At 42.1% G+C, this 26,820-nt stretch overlaps 2 protein-coding genes across 7 annotated transcripts in view; both read right to left on the bottom strand.

Moving 5' to 3' along the window:
- Window positions 1-39: 39 nt before the first annotated feature.
- On the bottom strand, window positions 40-13,878 carry CTSK (cathepsin K). 2 transcript variants are annotated; one of them, XM_029946713.1, is made up of 8 exons: window positions 10,542-13,878; window positions 8,957-9,080; window positions 8,360-8,482; window positions 8,119-8,274; window positions 6,483-6,701; window positions 2,808-2,973; window positions 2,447-2,552; window positions 40-1,165 (listed from the first exon to the last, which is right to left on the bottom strand). In XM_029946713.1, exons 2-8 carry the CDS (start codon window positions 9,077-9,079, stop codon window positions 1,066-1,068), a joined length of 993 nt encoding a protein of 330 aa, XP_029802573.1. In that variant the 5' UTR covers window position 9,080; window positions 10,542-13,878; the 3' UTR covers window positions 40-1,065. The 2 variants fall into 2 exon arrangements, with proteins under 2 accessions (XP_029802573.1, XP_029802574.1); XM_029946714.1 differs by lacking the exon at window positions 10,542-13,878 and having other exon boundaries at window positions 8,957-10,530.
- ARNT (aryl hydrocarbon receptor nuclear translocator) overlaps window positions 10,582-26,820 on the bottom strand; it is an 80,493-nt gene continuing 64,254 nt past the window's right edge. For 2 of the 5 annotated variants that reach the window (XM_029946699.1, XM_029946702.1), the window contains 11 exons: window positions 25,055-25,129; window positions 21,873-22,024; window positions 18,798-18,908; window positions 18,547-18,619; window positions 18,282-18,405; window positions 18,004-18,106; window positions 17,473-17,620; window positions 15,939-16,101; window positions 15,124-15,374; window positions 13,901-14,000; window positions 10,582-10,670 (listed from right to left, as the gene is read on the bottom strand). In XM_029946699.1, coding sequence (XP_029802559.1) covers window positions 13,911-14,000; window positions 15,124-15,374; window positions 15,939-16,101; window positions 17,473-17,620; window positions 18,004-18,106; window positions 18,282-18,405; window positions 18,547-18,619; window positions 18,798-18,908; window positions 21,873-22,024; window positions 25,055-25,129 — 1,290 coding nt within the window. In that variant the 3' untranslated portion in view covers window positions 10,582-10,670; window positions 13,901-13,910. The remainder of the gene's footprint in view (window positions 10,671-13,900; window positions 14,001-15,123; window positions 15,375-15,938; window positions 16,102-17,472; window positions 17,621-18,003; window positions 18,107-18,281; window positions 18,406-18,546; window positions 18,620-18,797; window positions 18,909-21,872; window positions 22,025-25,054; window positions 25,130-26,820) is intronic. The other 3 variants (XM_029946703.1, XM_029946700.1, XM_029946704.1) reach the window with 3 other exon arrangements.

The raw sequence follows: 26,820 nt of genomic DNA, 5'->3' as shown, positions 1-26,820 counted from the left end.
CTCTCTAGTGGGGATATTAGATACTCAATAAACATTTTGTGAAAAATGGCAAAATAGTTGTGCTGATTTATTATTGGCCAGCCACAGTCTTACAGAGTTACTAATACTGCTTGGAAACCATTACAAGAGTTTCCTCTTGATGACAGCAAACATTCAGGTTGTAGAACTGCAGGAAAGGGCCTCGGTATTTTTCAAGAGCCAGGCTCATGTGTCATTAATCTTGTTCCCTTACAGACAGAATTATATACTGAAGTCTCCTTGTATCCATGGACTTCCCCAAATTTACCAAGTTCAAAGTATGCAGCAAGCACTTCATAAATGTTGGCTGAAGAAAGGAACAAATAAATGAATTAGGATGAACTGTTTATGTGATAGTCACTCCAAGCAAACCAGGAGCACACCAAATATAAGGAATATGTGGGGTTTTTAATCTTTTTTGTCTCCAGCACCTAGCACAGCATCTGCCACAAAATGAATATTTACTAAATAGGTTATTTATTAAATTAGAGACAGATAAATACTTGGTTTACTTTAAAAATGCAAAGAAGGCAAAAGAAAGTATATTTCTAATATCACATAAACTTGTACCAAAGATTTATGAATACATTTATGAATTGGGGTGGAAAACAGAAATTTCTACTTCAGGATCCAGAAGTAAACTCGGAGACTGGGAGGTCAGGTCCCCTTAATCCTCTAGACGGTTGAAGCTAACTAGTCCCTGTGAATAAGAATCGATCTAAAGATAGTCAGCTTCTGACTGCGTGCACGGCGTCAGCCCCACAACAGCAGTCAGGGCGGGCCGTGGTCATATCTCTGAGCTGAAGAATGCACACTTGTTAGGAAAACTGCTACTGTGGCCACGATGAAAACGAAAGGCCTTGTGCAGAGAGAGGGAAAGTAGTAGGAGTGTCACTCAAAGCACAAACAAACGGGGATACTGATTGGACAATCTCTACATTGCTACATCTGCTTCGAGAGAGGCACCCCACTCCCCTCCGAAGTACATTAGTGCGTTGCACCCTCGTGGAAGGAACGGAAGAGCAGGATGAGGCTGGCCAGCTGAGGTCACATCTTGGGGAAGCTGGCCAGGTTGGCGATGCCGCAAGCATTGTTCTTATTCCGAGCCATGAGGATATAGCCTTTGTTTCCCCAGTTTTCTCCCCAGCTGTGGGATCAACGAAGGAAAATATTTAGTGCCCTCTGTGTATTTATTCATTAAAACACTTAACTGACTATTGAGCTAGGTACTGGTAGTATAAAAAATAAATAGGTGCGCCTGGGTTGGGCATCCGACTTGGGCTCAGGTCATGATCCTGTGGTTTGTGAGTTCGAGCCTTGCGTTGGGCTCTGTGCTGACAGACACAGGTTCTGTGTCTCCCTCTCTCTCTGCTCCTCCCCCACTTGTGCTCTGTCTCTGTCTCTCAAAAATAAATATACATATATAAAATATTTTTAAAATATAAGTTTTTACCTTTGAAGAGTTTAAAGTAAAGGAAGGGAGAGAAGACATATGCTATAGGCCTCAAAGGTAGGAGAGATTGCTTGGGATCAAGATCAAGACTTAATGTAAGAGGTGGCATTTAAAGTGAGCTCAGGGGCCTCTGGGTGACTGAGTCGGTTAAGCATCTGACTTCGGCTCAGGTCACGATCCCATGGTTCGTGAGTTTGAGCCCAGGTCAGGGTCTATGCTGACAGCTCAGAGCTCTGAACTCCCCTGGACACCTTCTTCCTAGAGGCTGCCAAGGACAGTAAATTCAAATCATGCTGCTGCCAGGCTAGTATTGGCCAGTGAGGAAAGGAAATGTGGAATTCTCTAAGTCTACTCCACAACATCACAAGGGGCTAAAGAGAAAAGGGGAGCGGAAATACCCTCTAGTTCTATTTCTTCCCAATAATGGGGAAGGAAGCACTAATTGTTGTCATATCTACTTTCCAAAAAGTCTTTCTTTTCACATGCTTTAAATTTGAGGCCAGTTTCTATATGTGTTACTCTGGTCTGTCTGGAAGGGCACAAAGTCGCACGAGAGGACATTAAGCCTGTACATGGTTCCCTACTGTTTTCACACAGACTGATGATGCAAAGAAACCTCCCTAAGAAATTGGTCCCTTTATGGAAAAAAGAAAGAAGAAACGATGTAATGTCAAATCTCCTCCTGGTTTCCTGGTGCTCCTGTCTGTTCTGGTTAGTTAGGTCCCTCTGTCTCAGGGGCTGTGAGGTCACCGAAGGCAGACATTCCATTCACTCATGGGTGACGGAGCACCTGGCACGTGGAGCAGCCGCCTGCCCGCTAAGTGTTAGAATCAAGAGCCTCTAAATGGGAAGGGAGAACTAAAAAGTCTGAGATGACTTTCTTTTGAAGTGAGAGCAAGGAATGCTGGGAGGTTGGAGTTGAATCTGTGCACCAATAGCCTGACTGAGGGACAGACTTCGTGTCCCCATCAGTACCTGTTTTTAATTATCCAGTGCTTGCGTCCTTTCTGGACCCCGTAGCCCACTGCCAAAACCGCGTGGTTCAGGTTGTCGCTGTTGCAGTTCTCATCGTAGTACACGCCTAGGACACACACCAGTAGGCTGGAGCTTTCCGCAGCCCCGGGACCTCCCCGTGGGGTCCCCCGAGGAAGGAGAGCCCCTGCAGGGTCCTGCCGACTCAGGGGGTTGGCCGCCGGGCGGGTGGCCGCTGCGTGCTTCCCCCTGGCAGACGCCATGTAAGTGCGGGGACTCGGCACCCTGGGTGCTTGGGGCCTTCGCGGAGCCGCCGCCCACATCATGGGACATGGGTGACTGCTGTACAGAGGCCGTTCCTCACCTTTGCTGTAAAACTGGAAGGAGGTCAGGCTGGCATCGATGGCCACAGAGACGGGCCCCACTCGGGCCACTGCCCTCTTCAGGGCTTTCTCGCTCCCCTCAGGGATCTCTCTGTACCCTCTGCACTTGGCTGCCTTGCCAGTTGGGTTGTACATACAGCTTTCATCCTGGAAAAGACAAGGTTGAAACAGGGCTAGGACAAAGCAACAGGCCAGGAGCTGGTCGACAAGGAACCCCCCCCAGTACTGTGGTGCGGGTGACCCGACGGGGATGGCCTCTCCGTCGTTAGGGAGCGTCTGCCCTTGCCTTCTTGTTTTGGACAACTAGAAATAAGAATACGAAAAGTGGACACGGTGTGCATACACAAAAATCAGCTATCAGGTGTTTTCAAGCATGCATGTGAAAGGAAACACAGTGAAACGAGAAAGAGAGCATTTTGATTCTCTCAGGGTAGAGAGAGAGGTCTGAAATAAGATGTTTTTAAAGGCACAGATCATTTTCTGGCCATGTCATACGTGTGAGCCTCAGAAGGCAGGGAGGCCCCAGCTGCTGTGTGGGGAGGAGGCCAAGGCCTCGGCCCAGCTAGAGGGAAGACCTGGGCCGTAGACACATATACCAGGGGGACTAGTGTGAGGTGGAGGTTTGGCTTGTGCTCTCCTGAGAGACTCTGGTAAAAGCACAAAACATGACACCAAAACAAGGTGAAGCACTTCGCCTGTGGGTTTCTGACACCATGTTTTGGAGGTCTAGTTAGCAATGATGTGTTCCACTGCAGTTACAAACCCTAACGTCTTCCCGCATCAACATGGTGCATTCTTCATGGCAATTCTCTCTCCTTGGACCCCCTTCAGGAGCCTACAGCTGAGTTTACAAGAACATATTATCGAACTATTAACAACAATGGCAGGATGTGACATGATATTCTAAGGCTACAGGTGTCTCCTTTCTTAATTTCTCAGGAATCCTTTGTTCCATACCATGTAATCCAAACCGTTGATGCCTTCCAGTGCCAAAAATTGTACAGATTTGTAGGCAAAAAAAATACCTTAGGAATGGATTTGGAACAATGGCCTCTGATGATACTTTAAAGTCAGAAGAAAGTGCGTGTAGGCTGGAATGACCTTAAATTACTGTGTTACCGACTGCTGCTCTAGCAGACCTCTTTCCCATTTATTTCTCCTCACCTCCCTCCATTTGCTCCTCCGTGTGTTCATATGAGTGCTTCTATGTTTAGATAGTAAATGCTCAAAAACTGTAACGTAGACACAAGCCCGAGATTCAGAATATTATAGATGGAATGTGTGTCTCATATCGCTAATTCTTCATTTTAATTGATTATGAGACCAAACTCATTCCACGTTGCTCTCAAATGCTAAAGAGATCATTTGAGGGGCAGGCTAACAGAAATTAGAAGTCAGATGCTTTTTCTTTAAAAAAGTTTTTTAAAGTTGATTTACTTTGAGAGTGACAGAGAAAACAAGCAGGGGAGGGGACAAAAGAGAAAGAGAGACAGAGAATCCCAAGCAGGCTCTACACTGTTAGGGCTGAGCCCGATGCAGAGCTCGAACTCACAAACTTTGAGACCATGACCTGAGCCAAAACCAAGAGTCAGATACTTAACCAGCTGAGCCACCCAGGTGCACCAAGAAGTCAGATGCTCTTTCTATTCTGAAATAAGATTCATTATGTAATTTTCATTCATTTAAATTATTTAAACTCTGAGTTATTAAACTGTCTCTCAAAAAAAACTGGTTACCAAGTGAATAAGGCATCAATGGATGAATGATCAACTATTAGTTCTGATAGTATTTTAATTTCTTTTTCTTCAATATAGTTACACAATCCTTTAAATTGGCTGCCTGGGTTATCGACAGGGAAAAGACTGGCCTCATAGTAGCAGCCCCAGAGTTCAAACATAGACTTGGGATCCAGGAATTCTAGAAACTGTATATGGATTAAAGAATTTTTTTTTTCAGGTACAACCTCCAGTGTCTCTGCCTTGTATACCTGATAGCTAAAAAACATAGCATGGAATAATAATGGGAGGAAATTTACAGATTAATGTACTGTTTTGACATGGCCAATGTCATCAAGATATGATGAAGTGACCATACGTGTTGAATATTCAGTGAAATGGGATTTGTCCAGTCATTCACATTAATGAGCATTTTATTGCAACAGATATCATTTCAGATGACTGAACATGAATGAATAAAACTCACTGCTACTGGAGTTTTTTTAAAAGACACAGATGGCAGAGGAAAACAGTCATTTTACTAGACTGAAATTAAGAACCTTTTTGAGTTGAAAGATAAAAAGAGAGTAAAAAGACAAATGTTCAGCTATGACACACACAGTATTAGTATCTAGATATCTTTCAAAAATTCTTAAAAATTGGTTCACATGGCTGGCTCAGTCAGGCAAGCATCTGATGCTTGGTTTTGGGTCAGGTCATGAGCTCACAGTTCGTGTGCTGGAGCCAAGCACCGGGCCCCGCAGCTAGCGCAGAGCCCGCTTGGGATGCTCTCTCTCCCTCTTGCTGTCCCTCTCCTGCTCACGCTGTCTCTGTCTCTCTCAAAAAAATACAGAAAATTTCTAAAAATCAGTGAGAAAGAGCAAAATAACCTAACTAAAAATGAGCAAAAGATATAAATAGTCAATTCACTAAAGAAGAAAGGCAGATGGGCAGACGGGAATAGAGGGAATTCTTATGCACTTCAGGTGGGGATATAAATGTTTCAAAATACCTTGGTAAACCATTTGTGATTACCTAGTAAGGTTGAAGATGCATGTATCCTAAGACTCAGACAGTTCTCCTCCAAGGTACTACATTCTGCTAACGTAATGTCTGCACATGTGCATGGAAGGCATGCTGAGCATGCCCGCAGCAGATGAACAGATGCAGGCGCTCAGTCTTGGCGCTGCTACGTAACTAGTTGTATGATTTCAATTATCTGTTTTATCTCCTTCGGTGTCAATTTCCTCACGTATAAAGTGGGCAGGAGTCTACCTCACATGTCTGTCATGAAGATTAACACATGGCTTAGTACACAGGAGCCATCCTTGTTACTCAAACTTGCTGTCCCTGCTTCAAAGGCTCCTGTTGCAAAGGCCCTATGTTATATTATCTATCAGCCCTATGTATATAAAAGCCCTCAGATTCTCTTCTTTTCAGATAAGAAAGGTCTACTTCCTAATCCTGGAGGAGGAAGTGAGTTGATCTCTAAAGTTACAACAATATGAAGCAACTTATTTTTCTCTTAAGTTTTGTACATGTCAGCAGTTAACTTCCGTAACTTGCATAAACATTCCCCAAACCCACACAAATATCGTGCAAAATAGAGGCAAATGATTCGGTAAAGAAGTGTGGGCGGGTTTGGGGCTCTGTGATGGGAGTGCAGGGGCTGAGCAACGGACTGCAGAGGATACTCCATCTGTGGGGTCACCTGTGCTGTTTCCTCTAGGGCAGAGAGGCGGATAGGTCTGTGGTGGCCCAGGGCCCCCAAATCTCCAAGGCTGTGGGACTCTTCCTGGCCTTCTATAGGAAATTATCACATCAAGAAGGCAGGATAGGGGACCAGAAAACAAGATTTATGGGATTATTTCCAACAGAAAATGCTGTGCTGGGGAAGGAGGCGCCGTTAGCAGGCCGTGGAGCTGTGCAAGGCAGCCTCACCTGTCCCACATACGGGTAGGCATCTTCAGAGTCAATGCCCCTGTTCTTCTGCACGTACTGGAAGGCGTTGGTCATGTAGCCCCCTCCGCAGCCATCATTCTCAGAAACACAATCCACGAGGTTCTGGGGACTCAGATTTAAAAGTTTGCCGGTTTTCTTCTTGAGCTGGCCCTCCAGGGCACCCACAGAGCTAAAAGCCCAACAGGAACCGCACTGACCCTGAGAAGCATAACAGAAATTGTCAGTCATTGCTGTTCACACTTTTAATTTCTTCCCTCTAAACTGTCTGATGGAGGGGTGCCTGGGGGGCTCGGTCGGCTGAGTATCCAACTTTGGCTCAGGTCATGATCTCATGGGTTCGAGCCCCATATCGGGCTCTGTGCTGACAGCTCAGAACCTGGAGCTGCTTCAGATTCTGTGTCTCCCTCTCTCTCTGCTCCTCCCCTGCTTGCATTTTGTCTCTCCCTCTCAAAAATAAACACCGGGGTGCCTAGGTGGCTCAGTTGGTTAAGCGTCCGGCTCCGGCTCAGGTCATGATCTCACAGTTCATGGGTTTGAGCCCCCTCAGGCTCTGTGCTGACAGCTCGGGGCCTGGAGCCTGCTTCAGATTCTGTCTCCCTCTCTCTCCGCCCCCCCCGCCCCTCCCCCACTCATGCTTGTGCTCTCTCGCTCTCTCAAACACTAAAATTTTTTTTTAATAAATAAACATTGAAAAAAATTAAACTGTCTGATGGAACTCCATACATGTTACACTTTCCAGCACCACATGTCCCCTTTTCTGTGAAGTCTTCCTATTGTCTCTTCATTTAATATTTGTTGCATTATTCTATTGCTGTTGTTTCCATTGATAACTATTGTTAGTATTGTTACCTTTAGCTGTAGTGGAGCAGGGTACTGACTTTGCACCCCACAAGATATGTGAACATGGGTAAGTTACCAAGTCTATCTGTAAAATGTGGATAATAATGTACTTAATTATGGAGTATGGAGATTTAAAAAGTTAAGTAAAGGATTTGTAAGATTCTGACAAACAACAATCTCTCAAAAAGTGCCATAACTATTAGTATTTGTGCAGATTGTAGATTTTTCTTTCTTTCCTATTCTATTTTTTAAGAATGAGGATTCCTTGAGGACACAGGTTATGTCTTGGTTATCTTGAACCTCCACTGAGTAGCGCTATGCCTGGTCGGTTCTGAAAAAGATGTGTTTGTTGAATGAGCATTAAATCAGTTCATCTGGTTGATAAAATCAGCATTAATATGGGGAAACTAGCATTCTCCTGCTGCTAAGAATGTTAAGATTGTAAAAAAAAAAAATAAAAACAAAAAAACTCTGTGACCTAGCAATTCCAATTTTAGGGTTTATCTTGCAGTAATATGTGCACATGTTTTCACAAACACATACACAAGGGTGTTTACACAGCACTACTTGTAAAAAAGAAAAAAACCAGACAACAAAAATATACAAATATAGGTGATGACTTAAATAACAGAATAGGCTATATTCTCTTAGCATTGGGACACATCCCTTAATTCCTTGCCCTGTCTTTCCAGTTCCCTCCTAGTTAAGAACAAAGACGCAGAAATAAATCAGTCCTGCCCACTTACATACCTACACCCAGGAGAAAGGAGGGTACCTGGTTCTTGACAGGAGTAACATATCCTTTCTTCCGATAATCAATGGAGTCTGGGGCTCTGCTTTCCCAGTCTGGGACATAGAGGGTGTCATTACTGCGGGAACGAGAGGGCGGCACTTTGAGTCCAGTCATCTTCTGAACCACTTCTTCACTGGTCTGGGACAAAGAATAAAAAGGCCAGCCGTGAGCAGGAACCCAAGGCAAACAGGGCAGGTAGGCCAGGCGCTGCAGTTCAACTCACCAGGTCCCCCAAGTGGTTCATGGCCAGTTCATATGTATGGACACCAAGCGAGGCCTCAAGATTATGGATGGAAATATGCTTCAAGTTCTTTTCCCATATTAAACGCCGAGAGGTTTCATCCACCTAAACAGAGCATAGTCAGTACTGGCATAGACTGTGTCCTGTGTACACAGTTACATAAAAAATACTGCGGAGGTTTTTTAGGAAAAAAGATGAAACTTACAATCATACAGAGTTTGCAGTCCAGTTGGGGAACTGACCATGGGATTATTAAGAGCATGCAAAAAGAAATAGGTAAACAAATACAAATAATAGAAGGAAAGCTCTGGAGAGATGTGTAGAAAAACTGCTTATGGATTAATAGGATTAATCTGAAGTCCTCTGCAAAGAGAAATATGACAATTATAAAGAAAAGGAGGCTAGAACTTGAGGGAGAATGAGTGGAAGAGGAGGAATGAAACTGTGTCAAAGAGAACAGGGCAGGTTGCTTGGTTGGAGTGGTTAAGGTATTTAGACGGAGGAGGGGCGTTTGGAAGCTAGGACTAGGCGTCTGGAGCGCCGGCTCTGACCACGCTTCCCCACCCAGGGCCCAGGCACCTGATTGTTATACTGCTTCCCGTAGGTCTTCTTCCACAGCTCCCACTGTGTGTCCAGAATCTCCTCAGGGTACAGAGCAAAGCTTGCCATGGGTAGCAGCAGTAGAACCTTGAGCCCCCACATCCTGGGGAAGGGGATAATTAGGGGAGGTTCTTCTGATTGCCAAGGGGTTCATGGCCTGGCTTGGGATGAGGAAACCGCTGGAACCATATTCCCAGACAGCTGGCTCTTAACCTTTCGGAGCCATAGACTCCTTTGGGAAGCTAGTAAAATCTTGTAAGCCATCATTGTCCCACTCACCCAAAAAATGCACGCACACACGGTAATTCTGGAGACTCATGAACCAAAGAAAAAAACCTCTTCCTTGGGACCATGAGGCAAACGAAAACAAGAATTTATAAGGAAGGGATACAAAGAAGAGAGTGATTTGTGTATGATAAAACAATGATAGGAAGGGTCTAGGCTTGGATTGAGTGATGATACGTCTGATTCCAAGTATTTTGATCTAGGGAGATTGAGCGTGTGCTCACACACACACACTTGTGCAGAAAACCAGAACTGAGGTAGAAAATGGACAATCAGAATGGTCTCAGCACCTGTCTCCTCCAATGTCTCCTGCAGGCTTGGAGACGGACAAGGTTGGAGGTTGGAAGGGGGGCTGGAGAATACACAAAGGAGAGATTTCCAGCCAAGTTTTGCTTCTTATTTATTTCAACGCATTATTCACTCCCTTGCCTAAATTCTGATACTTTTTCAGATCTTGCCAGGAGAGGACAAGGGAAATATTTCCCATTCTTTTTGAGATGTTTACTATTTCCTTAGTCACGCATTTCTTCCTCCTTTCTCTTCCTGCTCCCTCCTCAGGCCGGAAACTGTCCTAATCTCAACCAGATGCCATGGGAAGTTTTTCTTTCTTCTTCCTGACAGAACAAACCCTCTGTGACTGTGACTGTGACAGAAAGCTTCAAAAGACAAAAATCTTCAAAACCAAAGTTTGTTAGAAAAATAGTGTTCTATGATCATTATATTAACAGCTTTTTAGAAGTTTATTCCAGCTTCACTCATTTCTTGGAGCAGCTTGCTTAATTCCATGTTCTCCATTTTAAGAACAATTTACAGTCTGAAGCAAGTCATTCAGCTTGCATAATTTTTGAATTTACAGTCTAATTCTTGTGTAATCTTTGCAGACTGGCAAACCATTCTCCAGTATCTGGAGTGTTAAGGGCTTTGAGATGGAACAGAAAAGTAACCTCTGGTAAGTTAACTCCTCCCTGCTGGTAAATTAACTCTTTTAGTACCTTTAGCGCAAAGCGCAAACCCTACAGGGAGGGGCCACTCCTTGAGGGATGGGTGAAGGATTCCCTATAGCTTGGGTTTCACTAACAACCATGTATACATACATATAAACCACAGAAGGAGTCCTAAAAATTTCCAGCAAATTTTATTTGGTCAGGAAATGACCGAAGGGCATACTGTTGTTTTCATCCGCATAACTACGAATTTCACTGTGATCCCCAAGTCACTACATCCCTAGTACCCCTAAAATGGACAAAGGAAGGAATGAGAAGCAAGTAGAAAGTTTTACCTGCTGACGGGGTTCTGTGCTCCGAGCTCCTTTCAGTGGGGGAGTGTGGATAATGTGGGCAGATGACTGGGGTGCTGGATTTATTCCATTAGGATTGCGGAAGTCAGTTCCAGCTGTTGGCTGGAAAATCTGAATAGGGGAGGGAGGCGGGGAAAGAAGCGCCGAGAGCAGCAGGGTTGGAGAGGGCAGGAAGCAGCAGATTCGTAGTGTTTTGTGTGCATGTAGAGTGTGCGCACCAAGGCGGAAAGCTGCTGGGTATTCAGTTTCACGTGACTGTCTTTGAGGGCAGACAAAAAGGCTTCCACACACACTCATTCAAGCCGGGGCTTACCTTCACTCTGCTGGTTAATAGGACACAGTCCTGCTCTCCCCCATCTTTATTATACAGTATTTATTATATTGCATCTTTTATCATAGTTATATTACATCTTTTCCTGCCCTTTTCCTGTGATCACCCATCTCTCCCAACTTTGAAACCTCAGTTTTCAAATTTGTGTCCGACCCTCACAGTAAGGATGAAGAAATAAACATGAAAGACTAGAAAAGAGTGTAATGGAGACCACAGGCCCCAAATCATTCGTATGTTATCAGTTTGTTGGCTAGAAGTTGTCAATACCTCTCCCAGCCCAATATGGTTTTGCTGAGGAAGGATACGCCCGAAGTTCAGATGAAGCTGGCCCTACAAGTAACCCCAAACAGCGCTCGAATCAGCACCAGAAGCACTGACAAACTCCCATGTGACTTCTTTGTTGCTAAAACTCTCAGATGGAAGGATGCCTGAACATTAACTGTTTCAATTATTAAAATCCCCAATCCAGGACCAGTCACATGAGCTTCTCCAAATGATTCCCCCAACATCCAGGCATGTGACAGATCATAAGAGTCTAGTTCAATCCCTAAACCACATCCCCAAACTCCACTTTCTTCCATAAAATGAGGCGGGAGAAGAGGGTAAGATGGTCCTTGGAACAGAAAATACATTGGATAGATTCAGCTTCTAGCTGGATTGCATTTAGACTCTCAAGAACACAGGTTTATGCCTGGAAGTTTTAAGATTTAGTAATGAACCACATAGTCCTAGAGGGAAACCAAGTCCAGACCTGAATAGTTTAAATTTCCCCATCCCTAATTCCTTTTATTCCAGAAGAGCACGAGATAACTTGGGGAAGGAATGTGCTGTGCGTACTGGACTCACATCTCCTCTCTGTATGCTCTGGAGGACACGGGCAACTCCCCACCCCCCTTCATGGTCAGATGTCCCTGCTGATTTTACTCAGAATGAGTCAGGATCAGGAGGACAACCAAGGAGTGCCAAGTGATCAGAGGCCTCATGATTTCTGGATCCTGAAATTATAGATACACTGTGCTTTATGTTTGCATATTTGGAGCTCAAGCTATGGATTCAAGTAGTTGTGGGTATTTGTCGTGTATGAGCTGGAAAGGAATAAAGCCGCAATCAAGATCACACAACACAAGAAAGTTTACAAAAGGAAAAAATATCTTGTTTTAAAATCTTTGCTACATGTCATTATTTCTGCCATTGTAAAGCTCAGCACAGATGCCGGCAGTACAGAAATGGCCAACACGGAAAAAACAAAATGATCAAAAATAAAACCCTGAAGGAAAAGCGAAACAAAACCCCCAGAGCATCTTCTTCCTCACCTCTCCTTCCCCCAAAGCCCTGTAATAACTGTACAATATTATAGTCCTGATCACATTTAAAAACAATTATTAAAAACAAGGATTCCATTGGAAACTCAACTTTTTGGCTTCTTAAATTGTGATATAAATATATATGTATATTGTATGTGTGCACATAGAATAAAAAAATAAACTGTCTCCTTTTCAACTCCACTACCTGGCACCAGACTGGAGACAAAAGAGAGAGAAACCCAGTAAGGATGTTCTTTCAGCCTCTCTAAGGTCATCTATGCTCCTTGGTCTCCTATGGCTACGTTTAATATGTCTTCTCCTTATCAATTCAGTCTTGCACTTAAGATACTGGCCTGAGCCAATTAAAAAAAAAAAAGGCTGATACACACGACTGTTACCTGAGGAAGGTACAGAGAGAGTAGTAACCTGTATCTGCATTCATATGGCTATCGTTAACTCCGTGACCCTGTTAGAATGGGGGTCCAGGCCCCATCTATCACATGGATTCATACTCTTGTATCATAAAGCAAAATCCAATCTGAAGATTGGAGGGAGCAAAGAGGAAGAACTCTGGGTCCAGAACAGACCCAAGTCTCAAGTTTCTAGCCAGACTGAACTGGAAATGGGACGAAGGAGGCTACTTTGCAAGACTTGGTATTTGGTTTAAACCCCGGCAGTGAAGAGTTCCCTGGGACTGCTGATCCAAGAAGTTGAGTTTCCATGCAGAAATAACCTCTACAGAACACACATCATATGTGATTCTGACAGAAAAATGCAGCAAGTATGGCCAAGTATGGGGTTTTTAAAAGGGGTTTATCTTCCCACCCTGAACATCTGTCATGTTTGCAGATCTTCAATATAAGGTGAGAGCACCAAAAGCGGGATTGACCCAGCTTTATTACTAAATATGTTCAATGAGAGACCAACCATATCAAAAGATTTATGTATCTGCTTACGGGTGCATACTGGCTGGGCACAGATGTGAGTGCAGCAAAGACATTTATTTAAATACTCTTTGGCTGCAATACTAAGTGGAAAATACCTAGAAGATTTAACTCCTTAGGACTCTTTGAAAATTACATGGAAAAACAAAGATAAAATCTGGGACAAATTTTGCATAACTCCCTAATAGGGAGGAACGCACACGTGCACGCATGCGCACGCACACACACACACACACACTCTCTCTCTCTCTCTCTCTTTCCTTCTCCCTCTCTCACTTCCTCACTCACCAGGCAGCAGAAAGAGCCTATGCTCACTTCCTAAAGCCATATAGGTGTACATATAACCTACCATGTTTCATGATCCTCAAGTATGAGGACATTTCTCCCCTCTCCAACCTTATTCAGAATTTTTCTCCAAAAACAAGCAACAGTATCCAAGGCAAATCGTGGATCAATGGATGTCAGGTTCTCTGACCTGCCTACTGACCCTAGCACAAATCATTTCTGCATCAATCTCTGGTCAGGAGGTGTAACGAAAGGCATTCTTAACTTCACCCAGCCTCAGTTTTTCAAAGATCCCCAAAGCCTTCAGGATTCACCCCATTTCTTCTCGGGGGCAGGAGGGCAAGGAAAAGTCAGAAGGGGAAGGGGTACGCAGTAGGGGTGAGGGAAGGAAAGGGAGAGGGACTTTTATTCTCTTTATAGAAAGATTTGCTTTTTAAAAACCAGCATTGATTTTCCTCCCCCACCCCTTACCCTCACCCCAACAGCTCTATTCTGAGAAGGAGGGAAACATAGTTAGGTCAGGAAACTCCTCATTGTTGTAGCTGCTGCTCTGGTCCCCCAGCATGGACAGCATCTCCTAGTGAGAGAAAAACACCAAGTCTGGGTCACACACCTTAATCGCGTCCATTTCCTGAGCTTTAACCCCCAGTACCGCCCTGAAGCAGCGCCCCAGCCCTATAGTCTCTGCGGGACTGAGCGCCTGAGCCTTCCCGACTCCCAAGGATCTTAGACTCCTTTATGACAGCACTGTCTCCTAGTCCTTCGCTGGCTTCCTCCTACAGTTCTACAGCTTCCTTCCTTTCCAGTTCTCCATATTTTCAAAAGGAGGAATATCTGCTTGCCACATTTCATGTGTAACCCCCTATGAATATATATGGAGTATCTCTTATCCTATTTGTTTTCCACCAAAACCTGTTTTGCCTCTTTTTATTAAAAAAATTTTTTTAATGTTTTTAAATTTATTTTTGAGAGATAGAGACAGGACAAGCAGGGGAGGGTCTGAGAGAAGGAGATACAGAATCTGAAGCAGGCTCCAGGCTCTGAACTAGCTGTCAGCACACAGCCCGACGCGGGGCTCAAACCCACAAACTGCGAGATCATGACCTGAGCTGAAGCTGGGCGCTTAACCGACTGACCCACCCAGGCACCCCTGTTTTGCCTCTTTCAGCCTCTGTCCTAAAAACCTCTTCCTGGGGCGCCTGGGTGGCTCAGTTGGCTAAGCCTCTGACTTTGGCTCAGGTCATGATCTCATGTTCATGAGTTTGAGCCCTGCGTCAGGCTCTGTGCTGACAGCTCAGAGCCTGGAGCCTGCTTCCGATTCTGTGTCTCCCTCTCTCTCTGACCCTCCCCTGCTCATGCTCTGTCTCTATCAAAAATAAAAACATTAAAAAAAAATTAAAAACAAAAAGCCTCTTCCTTTGTCCTAAGATTACTCCATTGGCTCTTGCAGTCCCCTCAGGACTTATTGGGCCTTTATAGCTATCATCAGTATGTCTACGCCCAAGCTACTGTGCAGTGGGCTGTGGCCCTCCTGGAAAGGCTAACATGATTTCCCTCAACACCTTCGCATGGTGCTTTCCATCACTGATGATGATGGTCTGCTTAAATAAAGGCTGTGCATCACACAGGTAAGTTCCAGTTACTGACATTTAGCCCTGCACATCCCCACTCTGTTATCTCCTCCGTGCTCCTCCACGCACCTCAATCCGTGCAAGCTCCCTTCTCTGTCTCTGCTCCCTGTCTCTTCCAGTTTCTGGGTTCCTGACGTCTTCTGTCCCTCTCACCTGGAAGACCTCAGGCTGGCCCGGCGGCTGTGCTGCTGGCGGCTGGACATGCGGCTCGCTAGAGCCCGAGCGATGGTGCGACTGCTGGCTCTGCCACGGCGGCCAGACGCTTCCGCCCTCTGCTGGCCGTGTCTGGAACTGTCCTGTAGTCTGTCCAGTCTCAGGAGCTTGAAACATGGCAAGGATGAACAACGTTAAGCTACTAACTCCACTGGAGAAGAGAAACTATCAATGTCTCTTCGGTTTTAAACCCAGCCCCAGATTACTTTTCTTCCCTGGGTAGCCTTTCCAAAGAATCCTTTGATCATTTAGATTAAATTTTCATAGTATTTAGTGTATAATAACTTATGTACTTAATACATGATAAAATCCTTTTCATGGGGGTAGGTTTTAAATTCCAAACAGAATGACACCTAATTTCCCCATAATCAGGTCAGTGCATCTAGGACACAAGAAACTTTTAACCACCAAATCCTTCTTCTTTAGTACCCTCCTTTCTTTGTCATTGTTGTTGTTGTTTTGTGAGAGGGAGAGAGAGAAAGAGAGAGAGACGGGGAGAGTGTGTGAGTGGGGGAGGGAGAGGGAGAGAGGGAGAGAGAGTGAATCCCAAGCAGGCTCCAGGCCCAGCACAGAGTCCCATGCGGCTCAATCCCACAACCATGAGATCATGACCTGAGCCAAAATCAAGAGCCACCCAGGCGCCCCTGTCCTCCTTTCTAATCTGAACTCACCAAAGTTGGATCCACGACTGGTGAGACTAGGGTAGGCAGCAGCACCAGGTGACGCACTTGAAGCACCAGGGAGGGACATGGGGCTGAAGGAGGACGGAGTCGGAAAGCTGCCCACACCAAACTGGGAAGAACGAGTCTTGGCTGTAGCCTGAGTGGCCACCTGCTGAAAGACAGAAAGGGACAGAGAACAACAAACGGAATATTAACATTGTACATGCCATTCCCTGTCAAGCACTGGATTTCTGCTGAGCCAAGCACATCACTTATTTCTTACTCTATATTTCTTCTTATGTATGTACATACATATGTATTTATGTATTTATAATTTACATCCAAGTTAGTTAGCATGTAATACAATAATATTTTCAGGACTAGATTCCAGTGATTTATCGCCTATGTATAACACCCAGTGCTCATCCCAACAAGTGTCCTCCTTAATGCGTCTTGCCCATCTGGCTCATCCCCGCCCCCCACAGAACCTCGTCGCTCTTTATTTCTTCTAATTAATGCCAATCTCCTATGACAAAGTGAAAAAAAATATGAGATTAATAAACTATACATTTAGAGTTGTGAGAATTTTTTCCAGTTATTTTCTTACACATATTTTTATGTATTTGAGATCATACGGCATATAACAATTTTGGAGTATGCTTTTTTTATTTATTAAAAATTTTTTTTAAACATTTATTTATTTTTCAGAGACAGAGCATGAGCAGGAGAGGACAGAGAGAGAGGAAGATACAGGATCCAAAGCAGGCTCCAGGTGCCAAGCTGTCAGCCCAGAGCCCAACACGGGGCTTGAACTCATGAACCATGAGATCATGACCTGAGCCGAAGTTGGACACTTCACCGACTGAGCCACGTAGGTACCCTAAGGATTTTTTATTTAAAATATTACAGTGTTGGGTGCCTGCATGGCTCAGTTGGTTAAGCATCCAACTCTGATTTCAGCTCAGGTCATGATCTCACAGTTCATGAATTTGAGACCTGTGTCAGGCTCTGCGCTGACAGTGTGGAACCTGCTTGGGTTCCTCTTTCTCTCCCTCCCTCTCTCTCTGCCCCTCCCCCACTGGCATGCATGTGCTCTCTCAAAATAATAAACTTTAAAAAAATTACTGTGCAAGCTTAACATATATACATATTATACAAGGTTTTTAAACACCATTTTTTGTAAATAGACATCATTGTGTATAAATTAGTTTTCTCCTTTGTTCCTGTACTTTGTAGTACTAACCAAAATGAAAACTCAGAATTGTCTCCAAAACAAATATGTAAATGAAACCTGTATAACATGTTCTTCTCTATGAACAATTCTGATTTAAAGTGAATATGTGAAAATCATAAACTCTGATATTTGGGGCTCATCTATTTTGTCAGTTATCTAGCTACTCCCAACAATAACAAAAAAATTGGAAGGTAGAGGTTGGGAAGAAGATATATCTAAGACAGATGACAATAATTTTACGTATGGAAAAAAGCCCAACCAACCAAACAAAAACTAGTATACAGGGGACAGGCAGAGGAGCAACTTTACCTGGGCAGAGAAGCCTGGGCGAGTGCTAGGGGTCCAAGTTGGGGCTGCTCCCTGGGGCGGGTTGGAGTGGCGGGAAATCTGGGCCAACATCTGCCCTGCAGAAGCTGCTGGCTGGACGATGGTTACAGGAGAGGCCAGACTGCTATTTCTAGGAGTGAACACACAGCGCAGTGAAAGGTGAAAAGGATGGGTTTATCACCAAGTCTAGGTATCACAGGAGAATCTAGTACTATTCCTAGATCCCTTTGACTTCTCTGGGATTAAGGAAATCTTAGTAACAGAATTTGCAAAAGATGAGAAAAACTGACAGTCACACACTGCTCTGGACACACAGAGATGGAACCTATCACACAGCAACAGCACAGGTGCAAAGAGACAGGAGGAGGGAAAGCAGCTTGCCTTGTCTTCAGCCCTACGAGTTCCACTGCTATGCCTGAAATAACCAGAGAAAGCTAGGGAAGGACAAAACTTGGATTCAGCAACTGAATGCCTCAGTTGCCCCCTACAGCAGCACATACATAAGGGGCTCACCTGAAATTCTCTGCCGGCCGGGGGGTAGGAGGGAATGTGTTGCCCTGTGAGAATAGCTGTTGGGTGGCAGGGACAGTGCTGGAGGAGATGCCTTTACTCTGATCTGTGGACCAAAAGGAGCGGGGGGAGGGCCAGTCAAGGGGCTGTAGTACATTAGTTCAGCAAGTTCCTATTTACTCGTGAGGTATTATGATTAATGGAAAGATGTTGGGCAGTAGTAGGCACATCAGTAAGTGATCTACATGAGAATTTAAAAGGAGAAGGAGGGAGAAACATACCTGCATTGATGTTGGAGTAGATTTCTGAAAATCTTGGATCTCTATCCTGGGCAAACAGACCATCTGACTTCTCAAGGGGCTTGCTGTGTTCTGGCCCTGTGGTGGTTACAGGCTGAACAGAAACCTGTGGGACACAATGATAAAAATAACCATGAAAGATTTAACATGACAATTCAATAACTCTAACACTCACATACACTCTAACTGGCACTAGGGGACATTTCTTAAGGAAATGCTCACGGTCCTCTTCAAAAAAGACACTTACCTGGGAATGATTGTAGCCAGCCAGTCCATCTCTTCCTGATACTACATCCAATTCTGTTTGCTGCTGCTGCTGCCTATAAGTTTAAAAGCCAGGAGGAAGAGAAAGATTTTTTTTTAGGTCTGGGGAAAAAATTCTCCCTTGGCTGGCCAGGAATTTCAGGTGAGTCCCTTACAGCAAAGAAACAAGCAAACGGGACTGCAGACACCCACTCCCCAGGCTCATCAATAAAGAATTCTGCCACTATTTCTCACCTAGATGCCAACTGCCCTGAGCCCATCTCCAAGGGCAAATTAGCCGTGGGGCCTAGTTGTGGTCTCTGGATTGTGTTGGACAGTGTAGGCCTTGGTTCCTGGCTGGAATTCCTGAGAAAATGGAGAACAGACAGAACAGAGGGGGAAATAAAATGATCAGATACTGTTTGAACATAAAGCTATATACATTTACTTGTAGGTGAAGCAATAACTAATAAGTTTCCCTTTGAAGTCTAATCCTTCAAGCAACCTGTGACTTCAGATTCAGCAAATACTTCATACCATGGAAAACAAGGTCCAAACAAAAACAATGTCCCATTGCACAATGGTTTATCCTGCTTTGGTTCAAACTCCTTCTAGGTATACAATACCTAGCTGGTATATATGTAGAAGATATACACACTGTGTTTTTTTAAATTGTAGGTAAAAAAACCTGACAATATGTACAGAAACATTAACAAGACTCTTTCCAGGGGCACCTGGCTAGCTAACTCAGTAAAGCATGAGACTGCATCTCAGCACTAGGAGTTCAAGCCCCACAATGGGCATAGAGTCTAGTTAAAAATAAATAAATAGGGGTGCCTGGGTGGCTCAGTCGGTTAAGCATCAGCTTCGGCTCAGGTCATGATCGCAGTTTGTGGGTTCGAGCCCCGAGTCAGGCTCTGTGCTGACAGCTAGCTCAGAGCCTGGAGCCTGTTTCAGATTCTGTGTCTCCCTCTCTTTCTGACCCTCCTCTGCTCGTGCTGTCTCTCTCTGTCTTTCAAAAATAAATAAAAAACAGAAAAAAAACTTTTTAAATAAATAAATAAATAAAATAAAAACAAACCACGAAGAGTCTTTTTGGAAGGTGAGAATTATTCCCCCTCTTTTTATAAGTTTTCCATACTTTCCAAATTTTATGTAAAAGAATATTTACTTTAAAAATATTAAGAATTGGGGTGCCTGCGTGTTTCAGTTGGTTAAGCATCCAGCTTCAGCTCAGGTCATGATCTCATGGTTTGTGGGTTCAAGCCCCATGTTGGACTCTGTGCTGACAGCTAGCTCAGAGCCTGGAGGCTGCTTCTGGTTCTGTATCCCCCCCCTCTCTCTGACTGTCCCCTGCTCATGCTGTCTCTCTTTGTGTCTCAAAAATAAATAAAAAACATTAAAAAAATTTTAATATTAAGAATTAATTAAAATAAATTGTAGTGGGGACAATGGTACGTAAAAATGGGGAACACCATTATTTCCAGAAACAAGTTCTTAAAGGGACTGAAAATTTTCTAAATTTAAGCAAAATGGAAACACAAAACAATGGTTGTTCTGTAATATAAAGATGCAAAAACAAAAAGAAACCCTAGAAAATTAGTGAACACAATCATATACCTGAGTCCTAAGTAAATACAAGTTTCTAACTTAATCCACTCTGTTATACTAATTAGAAAAAAATATTAAAAGCCCTATAATTAGAAGGACACAGACTCCATATTGTCAGAGGTATTATTTATATTTGATAATTATTTCTAAGCAGATCTTCAAGAGCCAGGCTCAAGGGCAATTCTATATAGGTAGACTAAGAGGAAAAGTAGTAACCTGACAATTAACATCCAGTGGGATGGTTATAATAAGAGAGACAGTAAGACTGTGGAGAAACTGGAATCCTCATTACATTGCTGATGGATATGTGAAAGGTTACTGAAGCTTTGGAAAACAGTTGGGGAATTCCAGAAAAGATTAAACACAGAGTTACCAAGTAACCCAGCAGTGCCACTCTTAGGTATACACCCAAGAGAATAAAAACACACCCACATAAAAACTAGTACACAGATGTTCACAGCCATGTTCCAAATAGCTATAAAGTAGAAATAACCCAATGACCATCAACTAATGAATGAATAAACAAAATGTATTCCCATACAAAGGAATATTATTTGGCAATAAAAAAAAAAGTACAGATAAATGCTATAGCAGAGATGACCCTTAAAACATTATACTGTCAGAGGACAGTCAGTCATAAGGAATCATGTATTATAGGATTCCATTCATATGAAATGCCTAGAACAGACAAATTTATAGAGACCAAGAGAAGATTAGTTGGTATATGGGCTTGGGGAGTGGGGAGGATGATTGTTAAGGAGTACAGAATTTCTTTCAGAGGGAATGAGCATGTAAGTAGATTACGGTAATAGCTGTACAACCCTCATACTAAAAAAAGGATGCACTTCAAATGGGTGAAGTAAATGGTGCACACAGTCTATATCTCAGTAAAACTGGTTTTTACAAAGCTGAAGAAGAAAAGCTCAAAAGGAAAGAATCAAGGAGTTGAGGAACAGAAACTAACAAGAGTGGATGTAGCACTGCTCTCAGCCATGGTCCATGAGCCAAATCCAGTCCACTGTCTGTTTTTGTAAATCAAGGTCTGTTGGAATATAGCCATCTTTGTTCATTTCATTTGTCTAGGACTCTTTTCATGCTATAGCACCAGAGTTGAATAACTGCAATAAAGACCATATGTCCCACAAAACGAAGATATTAATTATTTAGCCTTTTACAAAAAAGTGTGCAGACACCTGCTCTAAAGGAAAATCCTACCAGAACATAGCAATAAACTGGTGTATAAAACAGTATCCTTTGTAGGGGTGCCTGGGTGGCTCATCGATTAAGTGTCTGACTTTGGCTCAGGTCATGAGCTCATGATTCGTGGGTTCCAGCCCCGCGTCGGGCTCTATGCTAACACAGAGCTTCAGATTCTGTGTCTCCTTCTCTCTCTGCCCCTCCCCTGCTCATCTCTGTTTCTCCCTGTCTCTCAAAAATAAATGTTTAAAAACAGTATCTTTTCTAGAAAGGGTTGAAACATACAGTTGAAATACAAACCCTTCACATCTTAGAACTTACTCTTTAAACTACTGTTTGTTAAAATCTTATTCTACCTGGATGAATTGCTCTAAATTCTATAGTAAGCTAGAAGATGAGGAACTTCAAACTAATAGTGTTTACTACCACGAAAGTAGAAGAGAAAGAGACAGCTTGATAAGGCTATGCAGACTTGGCCCACGAGAAATACCCAACATTGGTCAAGGCTTTTATGGTACATACTTCACATTGGTGTTGGTACAGATGATGTACTCAATTTCATCTGAGTAAGGGTTCTGGAAAGTAAAGGAGCTGGTTCTCATCCAGAGCCATTCCCGGTTCTTAGACCGGAACCGGAACATGACAGACAGCACCTGGCCTTTTAACTTCACCACCTGAAAAAGTTGTCATGCTATCAGTGAAACCCACAAAAAAATTTTTTTCAGAATTTTTTAAAATTTCCCATTTCTACAAACCTAAGATTCTTGTATCACTGTCCTTGAAATACCAGTCCCTTTCAATGTTACTAATGAAACAATATGCAGAGTGAAAACTAAGTGCTAAGTAATGGGAGGTATATTTATTTTCTTCCTAGAGTCCTAAGTAGTTAGTTATCTGACCACTCTAGTCAAAGTCAAACAAAAGAAACAATTTTTTCCAGGAGAGTAAAGACTGTTGCCCCACTTCCCTTGGAAAGTCCCTTAAAGATATACTGATCTAGCTTTACAAGTCTGTACTAGAAAGTTCTGGTTTGACATTGAAATAGCTTACATGTTGCTCCTCAATCCTAGATTTTCTTCCCAAACCTGAAAACTTCTGTTTTCACAGCACCCGAGAGGTTTCTATAAATAAAACTAAATTGGCTTTCGTTTTGTCTTGCGTTTATTTTTAAAAAGAAAGTAATTATGGAAAAAATTATCTTTTCATTCTCCCTCCCTAACAATAAAAATATATATATTTGCAGCCAATATTTATTTTGTAGTTACTATACATTGAGCACTAGGCTATGTACTTTTCTATTTTTTTTTTTAGAACATTAACTGCATGATAAAAAAGACATATGAGTAATTGCATTTTACAATACTAAGCAGCCTTTAATTCTCACATGTGCTCACTGTGTAATATACACATAATGAATATTCTAACATGTATACCCAACTAAGGACTGGCTTTGAAAACCTGCTGGTTGCAGTATGTATCTATTCCAAGGAGGTATAAGCCCAGTGCATCAAAATATCTACTTTATATTGTTTTTTTAAGAAAAAGTGGTAACACTTGTATTTAAGCTGCAAACGGTGTGGAAATAACTGGTAATGTTACAAGCTGACTGAGAAATAATTATAGCAGAAAATGGTATGTACTTCACTTAGTAATAACAAAATGGCACATTTAATACACACACACAACTTTTACAAATCAAGTGTGAAACACTTGGTTACTGCAGTAACCAAAGTGGAAGAGAAAAAAAGGAAAACAAGCTTCATTGGAAATAACTAAATTTATTACTAAAAAAGAAATATAAATTCAAGTGGTCTTAAAGAGATAGCAAAATCAGGAAATCCACAATCAAGTAACGTGTGGAGTCCACACATTAAAAAGCACGTTTATCTAGGTACTCTGAAGTCACAATAGCACCTAATGTCAGAATAATAACCCTGATGTTATATAGTGTGTAAATGAGTCATTAAAACGGTTTTGGAATAAACACTTTTCCCAAGTAATAAAATACTCCTCTATGGCCAAAATGTCAAGAATTTGGAATTTCAAGGGTTTAAAATATACTGTACAATATCTTCTCACACTGAGGGTCCATGTCCTTAGTTGTGAATGGATTCAACGGAGGTCAGAATGTTTTTCAGAATGGTTTTTCTGGGCCTAAACATATACAAAATGTGAGTCTCCTGTGAGCTGCAGCTGAACATGGAATTGCTTATGCTGAGGACTCAGGAGACAGAGCCATTTCACTGCCATCATCTGCTTTTCTACAGCAGGTGGGCTATGTGCTCTACATGCACTGTCTTATTTAATATTCCCAACAACCCTCAGAATTTAAGAACTATTGTTATATCTATTGTATTCCTAAGGACACTACTGAGGCTTAAAGAGGGAAATTAGTCTAATATAAAATTAGAGTGCTTCCTAAAGCCAAATCTGTACTGAAATTAAATTCACCAGATATTTTCATAATCTAGCGCCTAAAAATAACAACTGAGTCAGCTTACAATTAAGAGATAACTTTTGCCTTTTGGGTCCCTGGGCAGCGCCATGGAGGTTGGCAAGAACCAACGCCTTATAAAAGGGAAAGTGGATGACCATTTTCTCAGAAAGACTGGTATGATGCAAAGGCACCAGTTACGCTCAATGTAAGAAATACTGGGAAAACACTACTCATGAGAACTCAAGGAATCAAAATCTCATCTGATGGCCTCAAGGGTCGTGTTTCTGAAATGAGCCCTGCTGATCTGCCATGAATGATGAAGCTGAATTTACAAAATTCAAGCTAATTACTGAGGATGTTCAGGTCAAAAACTGTCTAATTTCCATGGCATAGATCTTACCCATGAGAAAATGTGTTCCATGGTCAAAAAATGGCAGACAATGACTGAAGCTCATGTTCATGTTAAAACTACTGATGGTTATTTGGTCTATTTTGTGTTGGTTTTACTAAAAAGCACATCAAGAAGACCTCTTATGCTCAGCACCAACAGGTCTGGGAATTCCAAATTTGGAAAAAGATGGTAGAAGTCATAACCTGAGAGGTGCAGACAAATGACTTCAAAGAAATGGTTAAACTGATTCCAGACAGCAACAGAAAAGACATAGAAAAGGCTTGCCAATCTATTTATTCACTTCATGATCTTTGGTAGAAAGGTAAAAATGCTGAAGAAGCCCAAATTTGAATTAGGAAAGCTCATGGAGCTTCATGGTGAAGGTATTAGTTCTGAAAAAGTCACTGGGGATAGACTGGTACTAAAGTTGAATGAACTGATGGATATGAGTCAGCAGTCCAAGAATCTGTTTAGAATTCAGACAATTAATACTGACAAATAAAAATCCTTATTTGTGATGTGTAAGAAAAAGCCATTAACTCTTATCTATAAAAGAACTGTGAAATGAACATTTCTACTATCATCCACAGTTCACTGAGGTCTAGAATATTTTAAATAATTTAAAGAGTCTTTTGGATACAGTTAGCTAGATATAAGACAGCGAGTAGCCAAAGCCAAAATATGGACATTATTCATAGTTTCAAATTACCAGTCCTTTTTTTGTGGCTTAAAATCAGAGGCTATGTACTAAACATAAGATTATGGTGGTGCCTGTCACAGTACTCAATCAGTGGTCAATAAATATTTGAGAAATTACTATGATAACAAATATTAAATAAAAATGTTATTCAGATTCAAACCAGGGGAAAAAGTTACCTGTTGAAAGCTATCTCTTAGAAGCTGTTGGTCTTCAGGATGACAGAATTCTACAATATTCTTTCCTAAGAGTTCCTAAAAATGAAAAAGAAGAGTAAGATGGACACTTTTATGATCACCTAACTTCATGGCCTATCAGCAAAGGACTTGGATTTTATTTCTCCTGTCATTATCCTAGGATTATAAGTGTGGAGAAAAACAAACAAAACAAACAAACAAAACCCAAAATATAGAATCTGTTAAGTGAATGGCCTCCAGAACATTTTTCTTTTTCAGAATATTATCTATTTACTTTAATTGCATTTTTATGGATTTGAGGGCTAACATACAACAAATAATTCACTCATTCTAAGCCTATAATTTGATAGTCTCTAATATATTTATACAGTTGCACAACTGCCATTATTACCACAATTCAATTTTAGAACATGTCCACTGGCCCCAAAAGTTCCCTTGTGCCTATTTGTAGTCAACGCCCGCTCCCAATCTCCTAGCCAACTTTTCTAGAAATGTCACACAAATGGAATTAAACAATATGTAGTTTTTTGTGTCTGGCTTCTTACATTTAAGATTCTTGGAGTTCATCTATGTTATTGCATATATCAAAAGTTCATTCCTTTTTATTGATCAGCAGTATTCTATCATGAATATATCATAGTTTATATATCCATTACTAGTAAATGGACATTTTGAGTTTTCCACTTTGGGGCTATCAGAATAATATGACTGTGAATAACAATCTTTCTTTATGTGAACATATTTTTATTTCTCTTGAGTAAATACTTAGGAGTGGAATTGCTACATTGTAGGGTAAGTCACATTTAATTTTTTATGAAACTGTTTTTCCATTTTTTCCACAATGTTTTCCATAGTGGCTATACCATCATACATGTCTACCAACAATGTGTGATGGTTCCAATTTTTCCACATTCTCGCAATACATTAAAAAAATTTTTTTAATTTATTTTGAGAGAGAGAGCACGAGTGTGTGCACATGGGTGTGTGTGTGGGGGGGGGGGGTGAAAAGAGAAAGGGAGAAAGAGAATCACAAGCAGGCTCCACACTGTCAGCGCAGGGCCCAGTGTGAGGCTTGATCTCGCCAAGTGTGAGATCATGACCTGAGCCGAAATCAAGAGTCGGATGCTCAATCCACTGACCACCCAGGAACCCCACTTTTTGATTATACTGTACATACAGCAGCATCTCACTTTGAATATTCTCGTGGCCATATAGTGGAATCTCACTGTAGTTTTAATTTGTACTTTCCTGTTGACTAATGATGATGAACATCTTGTTTTTTTTTATTTTTAAATTTTCTTAAGTAATTCCTATACCCAACCTGGGGCTTGAACTCACAACCCTGAGATCAAGGGCTGCATGTTCCACTGACTGGAGCAACCAGGTGCCCCCGCGATAAGCATCTTTCTATATGCCATTCCTATTCCTTCTTTGGTGAAATGTCTATTCAAATCTTATGCCCCATATTTACTAGCTGCTTATCTTAAGGAGTTCTAAGAGTTCTTTTATATATTCTGGATACCAATTCTTTTTCAGATATAAGATTTGTGAGTATTTTCTCCTAGTTGGTGTATGGTCTTTTCACTTTCTTAATGATGCCCTTTTAAGAGGGCAAATTTTATTTCTGATGAAATCCAACTTATAAGATTTTTTTCTTTTGTGAACTTTGCTTTTAGTGTCATATAAGAAATCTTTGCCTAACTCAAGATCACAAAGATAGTCTCCTATATTCTTCTAAAAGTTTTATA

The sequence above is a fragment of the Suricata suricatta genome, chromosome 8 (genome assembly GCF_006229205.1).
Source record: "Suricata suricatta isolate VVHF042 chromosome 8, meerkat_22Aug2017_6uvM2_HiC, whole genome shotgun sequence".
NCBI lineage: Eukaryota > Metazoa > Chordata > Mammalia > Carnivora > Herpestidae > Suricata > Suricata suricatta.
Note: the sequence above shows the minus strand (reverse complement) of the source record. Positions and strands in the feature narration are given on the sequence as shown.

Coding starts and splice junctions, on each gene's coding strand:
- CTSK (XM_029946713.1), bottom strand. CDS start 9,079: ATGTGGGGGCTCAAGGTTCTACTGCTGCTACCCATGGCAAGCTTTGCT. Junction 8,483..8,956: donor GGAAGCAGTATAACAATCAG/GTGCCTGGGCCC, acceptor TGCTCTGTTTAG/GTGGATGAAACCTCTCGGCG. Junction 2,553..2,807: donor CTTCCAGTTTTACAGCAAAG/GTGAGGAACGGC, acceptor TGTGTGTCCTAG/GCGTGTACTACGATGAGAAC.